The sequence below is a fragment of the Peromyscus maniculatus genome, chromosome 17 (genome assembly GCF_049852395.1).
Source record: "Peromyscus maniculatus bairdii isolate BWxNUB_F1_BW_parent chromosome 17, HU_Pman_BW_mat_3.1, whole genome shotgun sequence".
NCBI classification, from domain to species: Eukaryota; Metazoa; Chordata; class Mammalia; order Rodentia; family Cricetidae; genus Peromyscus; species Peromyscus maniculatus.
Genome location: NC_134868.1, coordinates 3,477,501 through 3,488,453, shown reverse-complemented (window position 1 = coordinate 3,488,453; position 10,953 = coordinate 3,477,501). Strand labels below are relative to the sequence as shown.

At 59.4% G+C, this 10,953-nt stretch overlaps 2 protein-coding genes across 4 annotated transcripts in view; both read left to right on the top strand.

Annotated features, from left to right (window-relative positions):
* The first annotated feature begins 2 nt into the window (after window positions 1-2).
* Babam1 (BRISC and BRCA1 A complex member 1) lies at window positions 3-8,252 on the top strand. 3 transcript variants are annotated; one of them, XM_042262806.1, is made up of 9 exons: window positions 3-370; window positions 993-1,341; window positions 2,384-2,442; window positions 3,541-3,661; window positions 3,741-3,819; window positions 5,577-5,601; window positions 6,065-6,194; window positions 6,286-6,372; window positions 7,932-8,252. In XM_042262806.1, exons 2-9 carry the CDS (start codon window positions 1,042-1,044, stop codon window positions 8,130-8,132), a joined length of 1,002 nt encoding a protein of 333 aa, XP_042118740.1. In that variant the 5' UTR covers window positions 3-370; window positions 993-1,041; the 3' UTR covers window positions 8,133-8,252. The 3 variants fall into 3 exon arrangements, with proteins under 3 accessions (XP_042118740.1, XP_042118741.1, XP_006989977.1); XM_042262807.2 differs by having other exon boundaries at window positions 24-370; window positions 996-1,341; XM_006989915.4 differs by having other exon boundaries at window positions 24-374; window positions 996-1,341.
* Window positions 8,253-9,645: 1,393 nt separating this feature from the next.
* Window positions 9,646-10,953, top strand: part of Ankle1 (ankyrin repeat and LEM domain containing 1) — a 5,608-nt gene continuing 4,300 nt past the window's right edge. Inside the window, exons 1-4 of the mRNA XM_076553824.1 lie at window positions 9,646-9,922; window positions 9,972-10,155; window positions 10,468-10,573; window positions 10,650-10,764. Coding sequence (XP_076409939.1) covers window positions 9,646-9,922; window positions 9,972-10,155; window positions 10,468-10,573; window positions 10,650-10,764 — 682 coding nt within the window. The remainder of the gene's footprint in view (window positions 9,923-9,971; window positions 10,156-10,467; window positions 10,574-10,649; window positions 10,765-10,953) is intronic.

Sequence of the window (10,953 nt, the reverse complement as noted above, 5' to 3'; positions counted from 1 at the left end):
CCTCACGGCAAACCGCACCAACTTCCGGTCAGGAAGATGGCGGCTTCCTAGAGCCCTGATACTGACTGGCCGCGGTGCCCGGGCTGCGGCGTGGAACCTGGCGGAGTGACCGCGCGCGAGCTTTGTGTCGCTGTGGTCACACTTCGGAACGGCTTGCTGCAGCGCCAGGTCCGCTCTGCTTGAGGAGCTGGGGGCTGCGCCGTCCCGAGGCGCCGCCCCGAGAAACGCACATCCATTGCCCGGGCGGCGACCCGGGCTTCTGCTCCCGATCACCCGAGTCCGCGCCCGGCTCTCGTGCACGATCCAGTCACCCAGGCGCTGTCGCCTGGGGTGACAGAAACGCAGACACGAGCTCGCCGAAGCCAGCAAGGCAAGTGGGGCGCCCAGGAGTGGTGTGCAGCCGGGGCGTCTCTGCTGTACCTTCTCAGCCCGGCAAACCAATTAAGTCTCTTTTCCTTTTCTGTCGCCCGGGACTCTCAGGCGTGGGAGCCACCCAAGGCCTTAGTGGGTCCACCAGCCACCTCGGAGTTTCCCCGGTGACCAGGCAGTTGTGTCTGTTGGCCCAGTGAAAGGCAGAGACGGTGTTTGCCCTGCTGTAAGAAGTGGAAAGCCAAGATTGGGTCACCGTTCATTTGGTAGAGTGCTTGTAGCTCAGTGAGCAGAGTGCTTGTGGCTCCGTGGGTAGAGTGTTTGCCTAGCACGTATGAGGCCCTGGGTCTCCATCCTCAGCACCGCATAGACGGGGTGTGGTGGTGCACTCCCAGCACGCAGAAGGTGGATGCGGAGGGTCAGGATTACCAGGTCATCCTAAGCCATACAGGGAGTTAGAGGCCAGCCTGGGCTACAGGAAACTGTCGCAACAAAAAAGAAAGAAAATGAGAAAGCTGTTATTTGCTTCACCAGTGGGTGGTTTGACCTCACTCCCATGCGGCCAGGGGCTCCTGGCTCGGCTTCAGGCTTTAGTAACCGATTGCTTTTAAAAACTCTTACAGCAGGATCCTGGCTTCCGCTATCCCCTCTCCATCCAAGCACCTAGGAGCCATGGAGGTGGCCGAGGCCAATAGCCCCACTGAGGAGGAGGAAGAGGAGGAGGAGGAGGAAGGGGAGGAGCCGACACTTGAGCCCAGACCTCACACTCGCTCCAACCCAGAGGGGGCCGAGGACCGGGCCCTGGGAGCTCAGGCCAATGTGGGCAGCCGCAGCGAGGGTGAGGGTGAGGCGGCCAGTGCAGATGATGGGGCAGCCAGTGTCCCAGGAGCCGGGCCCAAGCCCTGGCAGGTACCAGCACCAGCACCTGAGGTCCAGATTCGAACACCACGGGTCAACTGTCCAGAGAAGGTGGTATGTCTTGGCTGAGGATGCAGGGGATGTTTTTTTCATTTTTTTACTTTTTGGCACCTGGACCTCTCACTAGGGGATCTAGACAGGGGCTCCACCCCTGAGCCACGCCCCCAGCCCCTCACTGGGGATTCTAGGCGGGGCTCCACCCTGAGCCACGCCCCCAGCCCCTCACTGGGGGATTCTAGGCGGGGCTCCACCCTGACCACGCCCCCAGCCCCTCCTGGGGGATTCTAGGCGGGGCTCCACCCTGACCACGCCCCCAGCCCCTCACTGGGGATTCTAGGCAGGGACTCCACCCCTGAGCCACGCCCCCAGCCCCTCACTGGGGATTCTAGGCAGGGGCTCCACCCCTGAGCCACACCCCCAGCCCCTCACTGGGGATTCTAGGCGGGGCTCCACCCTGACCACGCCCCCAGCCCCTCTCTGGGGATTCTAGGCGGGGCTCCACCCTGAGCCACGCCCCCAGCCCCTCACTGGGGATTCTAGGCGGGGCTCCACCCCTGAGCCACGCCCCCAGCCCCTCACTGGGGATTCTAGGAAGGGGCTCCACCCTGACCACGCCCCCAGCCCCTCTCTGGGGATTCTAGGCGGGGCTCCACCCCTGACCACGCCCCCAGCCCCTCACTGGGGATTCTAGGCGGGGGCTCCACCCCTGACCACGCCCCCAGCCCCTCACTGGGGATCCTCGGCGGGGGCTCCACCCTGACCACGCCCCCAGCCCCTCACTGGGGGATTCTAGGCAGGGGCTCCACCCCTGAGCCATGCCCCCAGCCCCTCACTGGGGATTCTAGGCAGGGGCTCCACCCTGAGCCACACCCCCAGCCTCTCACTGGGGATTCTAGGCAGGGACTCCACCCCTGAGCCACGCCCCCAGCCTCTCACTGGAGATCCTAGGCAGGGGCTCCACCCCTGAGCCACGCCCCCAGCTCACTCCTGAGCCCTGCCCTCAACCCCTTTTGAGTACTGCAGGCTGGGTCCCACCCCTAGCTGTCCTAGCTGTCTGGTTTGGTCTTGTACTTCCTGTCTTCTGTTTGTGTTTCAGATCATCTGTTTGGATCTTTCGGAGGAGATGTCTGTGCCAAAACTGGAGTCCTTTAATGGGTACGGTGGCGTTGGGCTCAGGCTTGGCCAGCTCAGAACGCACAGGGTCCTTGTTCTACCCAGCAGGATCTGGTGTCCATGACGCCTCGGGTGGATGGGGCAGACCACTGTCAGGTCTCATAGAAGCTGTTGAGCTCTGTGTGCCTCCAGCAGCTGGGGTATCAGGCGTCACATCTGGAGTGGCCTCAGGGCCCTGTAAGGGATAAGAATAAGGCTACAGGACTCGGTGGCACACATCTGGCACTGGGAGGTGGAGATGGAGGAATCAGGAGTTCAAGGTCCCCCTGGATACTGCAGTAATTTGGGTACCAGTTTGGGTTCCACAGCAGGTGTGAGGCTAGCCTGAACTAACTACATGGTGAGTTTGAGGCTAACTTGGTTTATTAGTCAGGGATCTCTAGAAGGATAACACTGATAGAATGAATCTGTGAACATATACATAGACTTTTATATGTACACATACGTGTATATATATAGAGAGTGAATCTGTGTATATATACATAGACATTTATATATACACATACATATATATAGAATGAATCTGTGAACATATACATAGACATATACACATACATATATATAGAGAGAATCTGTGTATGTATACATAGACATTTACATATACCTCTATGTATACATTTGCGCACACACACGTACATAAAGGGGGTTTATCAGAGTGGCTCACAGGCTGTGGTCCAGCCACTCCAACAATGACTGTCTACCAAGGGAAAGCCCCAGAATCCAGTAGTTGTTCAGTGCACAAGGCTGGATGTCTCAGCTGGTCTTCAGTAGATGCTGCAGTCCTGAAGAGTAGGCTCTGATGGCGGTGAAGGAACAGACTTGCTCATGAAAGCGAGAGCGAGGAGGCAGAGCCCTTTACCTAGGCTGCCAGCAGAGGGCGTGGCCCAGACTGCAGGTGGCTCTTCCCACCTCAGAAGACCTGGATCAGCAGTGGGTCTTCCCGCTTCAAATGATTTATTCCGTCCTCACAGCCGTGCCCAGTCCCTTGGGTTTTAGTTAATTCCAGATGTCGTCAAGTTGACAACCAAGATTGGCTGTCACAATGGCTGTCTGTGCTCGCTGTCACCCCACCTCTTCCAGCTCCAGGACGAATGCCCTGAACGTGTCTCAGAAGATGGTCGAGATGTTTGTGCGCACGAAGCACAAGATTGACAAGAGCCACGAGTTTGCACTGGTCGTAGTGAACGATGACTCCGCTTGGGTGAGGCTGGGGGTGGACAGGGACTCTGGGAGACCTCGGGACCGGGAGCCCCAGCACTGAGGCCCTGCCTTCCCCACAGCTGTCTGGCCTGACCTCTGATCCACGTGAGCTCTGCAGCTGCCTGTACGACCTGGAGACAGCGTCCTGCTCCACGTTCAGTATCCTTGTCCGTGGCCCCAGATCAGCTGTGATGGGGGCTCAGTAGTATTGTGGGGTCCTTCCAACACAGAGCCCAGGGTGAACATCCAGAATCCAAAAACATTCAGAATCTGAAATCGGTACTTTTCTATAGTTGTTGGCTTTTGACATAGGATCCTGCTGTATAGCCCAGGCTGAATCCATGATCCTCCTGCCTCAGCGTCCTGAGTAGAATGACAATAGTTCAGGACCATGTCCCTAATTCTTTATTTTTAATATTTATTTATTGAGACAGGGCCTCATTATGTAGCCCAGGCTGCCCTGAAACTCAATATAGACCGGACTGGCCTCATCACTGAGATCCACCTGCCTCTGCCTCCCAAGTGCTAGGATTAAAGATGTGCCCCCCCCCATCAAATATAAAAATGTATTTTAGAGAGTATTTCTCATGTAGCCCTGGCTAGCTTTGAATTCACAGTGTAGCTAAGGATGGCCTTGAGCTCCTGATTCACCTGCCCCACCTTCTAAGTGCTCAATGACAGTATGCTGGAGAGGAGCCCACAGCTACATGAATGCTAAGCACCTGCCCTGGCACCTGAACCCTGGCCCCGAAAAACTCAGGGATTTGTCCAGTGAGATCACAAATACAATATTCCATCAATGACAGTCTAGGAGTCACATTCAAGACCCAGCACCAGGCAAGGAGCTGGGGTACAGGAGAGTCAACCCAGCACTCAGGAAACTGAGGCCGGAGAATTGCAAGTTACAGGCCAGCCTTATCTACGATCTAGACTCTGTTTCAAAACCACAGAATCAGAAAAAACAAAAAACAAAAAACAGAAACCTGGCTATTTTTCTTTTTTGGTTTTTCAAGTCAGGGTTTCTCTGTTTAACAGTCCTGGCTGTCCTGGAACTCACTCTATAGACCAGGCTGGCCTTGAACTCACAGAGATCCGCCTGTGCTGGATTAAAGGCGTGCGCCACCACCGCCCTGCAGAAAGCTGGCTACTAATACACAGTGATGCCAAACCTCAAAGCCACCCAGAACCCAGGCCCCAGAGGGTCCATGACATCCATCCTGAGTGGTGGAGGGATGGTGTCAGTGAGTGTGATCTAGCATGTGGCAGGTGCACCCAGGGACTGCTTCGCTGAAGCAGGGCTGGCATGCAGTTGGTGCAACTTAACGGTGATTTTACCTGAAAAGTGAAAACCATGTCTTTCAACCTGTGGCCCCTAACATGGAGGATGCTCCCCCAGAATTAAGGAAGCAGTGGAGATGTGGCATGATGGGAGTCCTAGAGAGTCTGCAGGGGGTCAAGGCCAGCACCCACTTTATGATGTGTGAGAAGAAGCAGGCTCAGAGAGGTGCAGTGCTAGGTGGGGACACACAGCCTACCCCAGGGGTCACACTGCCTGTCCCAGGGGTCACACTGCCTGTCCCAGGGGTCACACAGCCTACCCCAGGGGTCACACAGCCTACCCCAGGGGTCACACTGCCTACCCCAGGGGTCACACTGTCTACCGCAGGGGTCACACAGCCTACCCCAGGGGTCACACAGCCTACCCCAGGGGTCACACTGCCTACCCCAGGGGTCACACTGTCTACCCCAGGGGTCACACAGCCTACCCCAGGGGTCACACTGCCTCCCCCAGGGGTCACACTGCCTGTCCCCAGGGGACACACAGCCTACCCCAGGGGTACCCGCTATCTCCCAGGATGCAGGTCAGGGAAGCCCCCTGCCTCAGAGCTGGCACCTCGTCCTTAGCGTCCCTCCAGATCTGGAAGGCCTCTTCAGTCTCATGTGAGTGCTCATCCAGAATGGGGCATGGCCTTGGGTTCCTTCCCCAGCAAGGTGCAGACAGACAGCCGCCTAAGGCTGTCCAGTGGGTGGGGCCACAGGACAAACCTTGTGTCCAGCGGTGGAGCTTGAATTTGTTTTCCTTTGAGAATGCTTTTAGAGAAGTCTTACACGTTTTTCATCATGTGTTTATTTTGTGTGCACACACACGTGCCACGGCGCTTGTGCGGAGGTCAGGGTCACCTCGTGAGGATCCTTTCTCGGCTTCTCCCTTGTGGGGCCTGCGCATCGAACTCAGGTCCCCGGGCTTGGCTGCAGGAGCCTCTAGCCCCAGAACCGTCTCCCAGGCCCAGGCTTTCGGTTTAACATGCAGGGCCGCTAGGACCGTGGCCTGTGGGATTCAGCTGTGATGGGGGTTCGGGCCGGGCTGGTAGGCTCCTGTGTACCGAGCCCTACCTCTCTGTAGCCAGCAGAAGACCGAGCTGCCAGTCACAGAGAACGTGCAGACCATCCCGCCCCCGTACGTCGTGCGCACCATCCTGGTCTATAGCCGCCCGCCCTGCCAGCCCCAGTTCTCCCTGACCGAGCCCATGAAGGTAAGCCCGGAGGGAAGGGAGAGCAGTGGTTAGACACCGCAGAGGCTGGGGTGGGCGCCCACCCTCCCTCCCTCCCTCTCATCCGCTGCAGAAGATGTTCCAGTGCCCTTACTTCTTCTTTGACATCGTGTGCATCCACAATGGCGCCGAGGAGAAGGAAGAGGAGGCGAGGTGGAAGGTGAGCTGACGCAGAGGAGGATGGAGGCCTGCCCCTCCCGGCCACTTGGCCCGCCATCCGGTCGTTCAACAGCTGCCCTACAGTTCCACGCTGAGCTGGTGGTGACCGGCCCGGGAGGCCGTGGCCTTAGCAGCCCAGCCCACACCATCCCCAGCACCCCACTGCACCCTCCGCCTGAAGGCCTGCCCCTCGCGACCTCTCCCGGCCTCTGCTGCTTCCCCTGACTCGCCGGGTGACTGCGATGGCCTCTAGCTAAGGTCTGTGGACTGCAGTGCACAGACTGCGAGGTGGGTCAGGTAGAGGCGCTCGCAGGCAAGCGTGAGGACCCGAGTTCAATACCCGGACCATGATGGCGGGAGCCCTGACCCCAGAGATTATACTCTGACCTCCACACACCTGCACTCGGCGCACACCCACACCCACACACCCACACCTGCACATGCACACATACACCCGTGCACACACACATTCACACACTCACACACACACCCATGCACACACTTGCACATGTGCACGCCTGTAACTCTGCCCCTCTACCTGTGAGGGAAGTACCTGAAAGGCTGAGGCAGGGGTTGTGACGTGATGGGAAGTTGTGTGACAAGACTTTCCCTGGAGAGACACAACACTCAGCCCCGAGAGCATCCCACGGCACACCAAAGTACAACAGACACCACCAAGTCAAGCTTGGAGAACCCGTGAATTTATCGGGGTTACTTACAGGGATGGGGTGGGGGTTCTCACAGGAGCAGACGACTCAGACAGCAGCGTCACCAAAGCCCACCCCCCATGGGTGGCCGCTCACAGGGCTGGGAGCCTGGAGCACCGCACAGCCTGCAGGCTGGAGAGTGTCCACCCCGGTGACCCTGGTCTGCCCGGTCTCCAGTCTTTGCAGCTCAGTCCTGGGTCCTCAGCGGGGAGGGGCCGCGTGGATCCGCCCAGGTCCAGGGACTTCCTGGGGCTGTTGAGTTATTTACCTTCCTGTCTAAGGAGCTTCCTGCAGGATGGACGTTCCTATCTCAGAAGAAATGGATACACACAGGAGGCTAACCTGGGCTACAGTGTGAGGCCTTGTTTGAGGAAGAGAAAACACAAGGGAAAAGTCTCCCCTGTGGGGCCTTCGCGACCTCCCCTCTGGTTTGAAGTGGAGTCTCTTGTTGCCGCTGTGGCCACCGCTGGCTGGCCCGAGTTCTGGATCCTCCCACCCTGCAGAGGGCATGCACTGGGATAAGGCTATGTCCTGCTGCATTTAGCTTTCCATGGGTTCTAGGGTTTCGAACTCGGGTCCAAGTGCTTGCACAGCGGGCACCTTACTCACTGAGCCACCTCCCAGCCCCACGCCGTGGGCTTCTAGGGCACCCGGAATGAAAGCTGGAGTCCTGGTGCTGGGTGGATGTCAGGCAATGTTTGCTGACTGCATTAATAGTTTCTGGCCTGGCCAACTCCTCTTCACCCCTCAGAACCCACTTTAGATGCCCCTTCCTCTAGGAAGGCCTCCAGGGACAGGGAGGGCCACTGAGGGCGAATGCCAACCCTGAACCGCCTCTCCCCGGCCCCCGCAGGACATGTTCTCCTTCATGGGCAGCCTGGATACTAAGGGCACCAGCTACAAGTATGAGGTGGCACTGACCGGGCCTGCTCTCGAGCTGCACAACTGCATGGCCAAGCTGCTGGCCCACCCGCTGCAGAGGCCCTGCCAGACCCATGCGAGCTACAGCCTGCTGGAGGACGAGGAGGCCAGCGAGGGGGAAGCCACCGTGTGACCTGTGCCATTTCTGCAGCGCTCGGGAGCTCTGTGCACCCACGTCCGCTCCTGCTGTGCCCGCTGTAAATTCCTTCTTCCTGGGACGGTTTGTCACCAGAATAAAATCCGAGGCTGCCGAGCCTGCCCTCTTGTCATTTCAGGTTCACCGAGGCAGAAGACAGGCGCTGAACCGAACAGTCGTGCCTGGCTCCGGCTCAGCTGTGTCTGGGTGTCCTGACAGAGCAGTCCTGACACCACGGCTCTTGTGACCAGGCTGGTGTGACCTCGGGCTGGGGTTAACTGCACTTTGCAAACTCCTCTGCACCCTACAGAACTCACCCTGATGTCCTTTCCTCCAGAGACAGGGAAGACCTTTTGCAGGTGACGGTGATGTGACTCCCACAGGAAGTGTTTACTTTTGGGGTCCTCCTGGACACCCAAGGGTGCCAGCTCCAAGTGGAAAGTAGGTTGGGGTGACACCTATCACCCTACCATCCCAAATAGAGCTGTAGTGCTCGCTCAGTACCCTGGCCTGATCGGACCTGTTTAGCCATGTGGATTCACCAGGAGGAGTCACGGTCCAGGATTCCAGGATGTGGACATACGGTGGGCACCCCAGAAGAGGAGTGCAATCTGCAGCCCCTCCCTCCCTCGTCAGGCCAGAGAGGTTCATCCACTCCACCTTCTCCATTCATAGAAGACGAAATGGCGGTGGGTGGGAGTCAGGCTCACTTTGATATGGGAGGCTGAGGCAGGAGGATGGCCAGTTCTAGTTCAGCAGGGGCTAGATAGGGAAGTAGTGACTAAAAAGGAGCATGAACAAAAATAGATGGGGCCTGGTGATGGCTCAGCCAATCAGAGCCCGGGCTGTTCTTACAGAGGACCTGGGTTTGATTTCCACGTGTGGGCTCACAACTCCAGTTCCAGAGGATCCGGTGCCCCTTCTGGTCTCCATGGTCACCAGCCGCACTTGGTACACAGACAGGCAAAACATTCGCACACTTGATTAATTTTAAACACTAGGTCAGCTCGATGAACCGCTTTCTTGCCCCTGCATTTATTGTCCACTTAGTGCTGAGCCCTGCCCTCCCATTTGCAAGTAAGGAAAATGCAGCTCTTTAGGAAAAATTATTTGTGTGTGTGCACACGCACCCTCGTGCGGGCACACGGCCAAGACACGAGTGTGGATGTCAGTCTGTGGGTCCTGGGGATCGAACTCGGGTCATCATGCTTGGCGGCAAGCATCTTGACCTGCTGAGCCATCTCGCTGCCCCTCACAAGGCACTTCCTCACAACTGACAGCCAGCTCTGCTGGGTTGAAAATGCGCGAAGCTGTTCAGCAAAGAGTCGGACCCCAGCACTCGGTAGCCTGAGGCAGGAGGATGGCGCTAAGTTCCTGGACAGTTGGGCAAAGTCTAGGCCATCCAGTAGTTTGTTTTTGTTTTGTTAAAGACAAAGAGATGCCCCCTCTTTATCCCAAACTCCCCTGGAATTCGTGGTAATCCTCCTGACTCAGCTTTCCCAATCCCGGCATGGGACCCCAGCTGCGCATACCCCACCCTCCTCGGAGTCCCCGCGGTTGGCGGGATCACAGCACACCCCTGTCTTTGTCAGGGGTTCTAGGCCTCGCCTGTCCACCTAGGGCGCCGCTGGGGCGGGGCCCGGAGGCAGAGCTGGGGAGCCGGGGGGCGGGGCCGCGCGCGCGCAGAGGTTGCCGCGCGAATTTGAACCCGGAGGGCGGTGACTCCGCCAGGACATGGCCGCTGCGGCCCGGCGACTGCTGGCGGCCCTGCGCGAGGAGGAGCCGCGGTGAGGGCGGGGCGGGGGGGGGTCCTCCGGGTCCCGGGGTGTCCGGCAGGGCGGGGGTCTAACGTCGCCGTCTGCCGCAGGGCTGTGGAGGAGCTGCTGCGCCGGGGCGCCGACCCCAGCCTGGTGCTGGAGGATGGCGCGGCGGCGGTGCACCTGGCGGCCCGCGCGCGCCACCCGCGCGCCCTGCAGTGTCTCCGCATCCTGCTGCGCCGGGGCGCCGACCCCAATGCTCGGTGAGGCCCGGGCCGCCCTGGGGCGGGGGCTGTGGGTGGGGACCCTGCGGCGCTGGGCGTCCGGTCTCGGAGGTGGAGGTGTCCGCTCCCCAGGTCGGCACAAGGTGTCGCACACGGTTACTCCGGAGGGTGAGGCAGGGGGAAGGCCGCGAGTTAGAGTATCAACTCCCTCCTCACCCCCACGGTAGTGGGCACCCGTCCTCCCGGCCCAGGAGGCGGAGGCAGGAGGAGCAAAGAGGTCAAGGCTAGCCCGGGCTAGCCTGGAAAAGGAACCTCCGCCGGACGCCTCTCCTCTCTCTCCCGGGGTCCCAGGTCCGCCGAGGCGCTGACGCCCGTGCACGTGGCCGCCGCGTGGGGCTGTCACGGCGCCCTGGAGCTGCTGCTGAGCCGCGGGGGCGACCCCACGCTGAGAGACCAGGTCGGGACCCCGCGCGGGAGCCCAGGGCGTTGGGAGGGCTGGCCGCGGGCGCCCCCTGCTGACCGTGTCTACGCAGGACGGGCTCCGGCCCCTGGACTGGGCGCTGCGGCAGGGGCATCACAACTGCGCACGCGTGCTGCGGGACCTGGACACGCCCACCCGCCCCCGGGAGGAGACCCCGAAGCCCGCCAGTGAGCAGAGCTGAGGGGGGTGCAAGGGACCTGTACACCGTGCCGCCTCGCTGCTGGGGCCAGTTCCATATGCTCGTCTGTCAGCTGTCAATCACTGTCCATCATCTGTCAGTCACATCACCTGTCATCTGTCACCTATATCATCACCCGTCTACACCTACCTAGCCACCTGTCATGTCTGTACCATCG

Coding starts and splice junctions, on each gene's coding strand:
- Babam1 (XM_042262806.1), top strand. CDS start 1,042: ATGGAGGTGGCCGAGGCCAATAGCCCCACTGAGGAGGAGGAAGAGGAG. Junction 2,443..3,540: donor AAACTGGAGTCCTTTAATGG/GTACGGTGGCGT, acceptor CACCTCTTCCAG/CTCCAGGACGAATGCCCTGA. Junction 3,662..3,740: donor TGAACGATGACTCCGCTTGG/GTGAGGCTGGGG, acceptor CCTTCCCCACAG/CTGTCTGGCCTGACCTCTGA.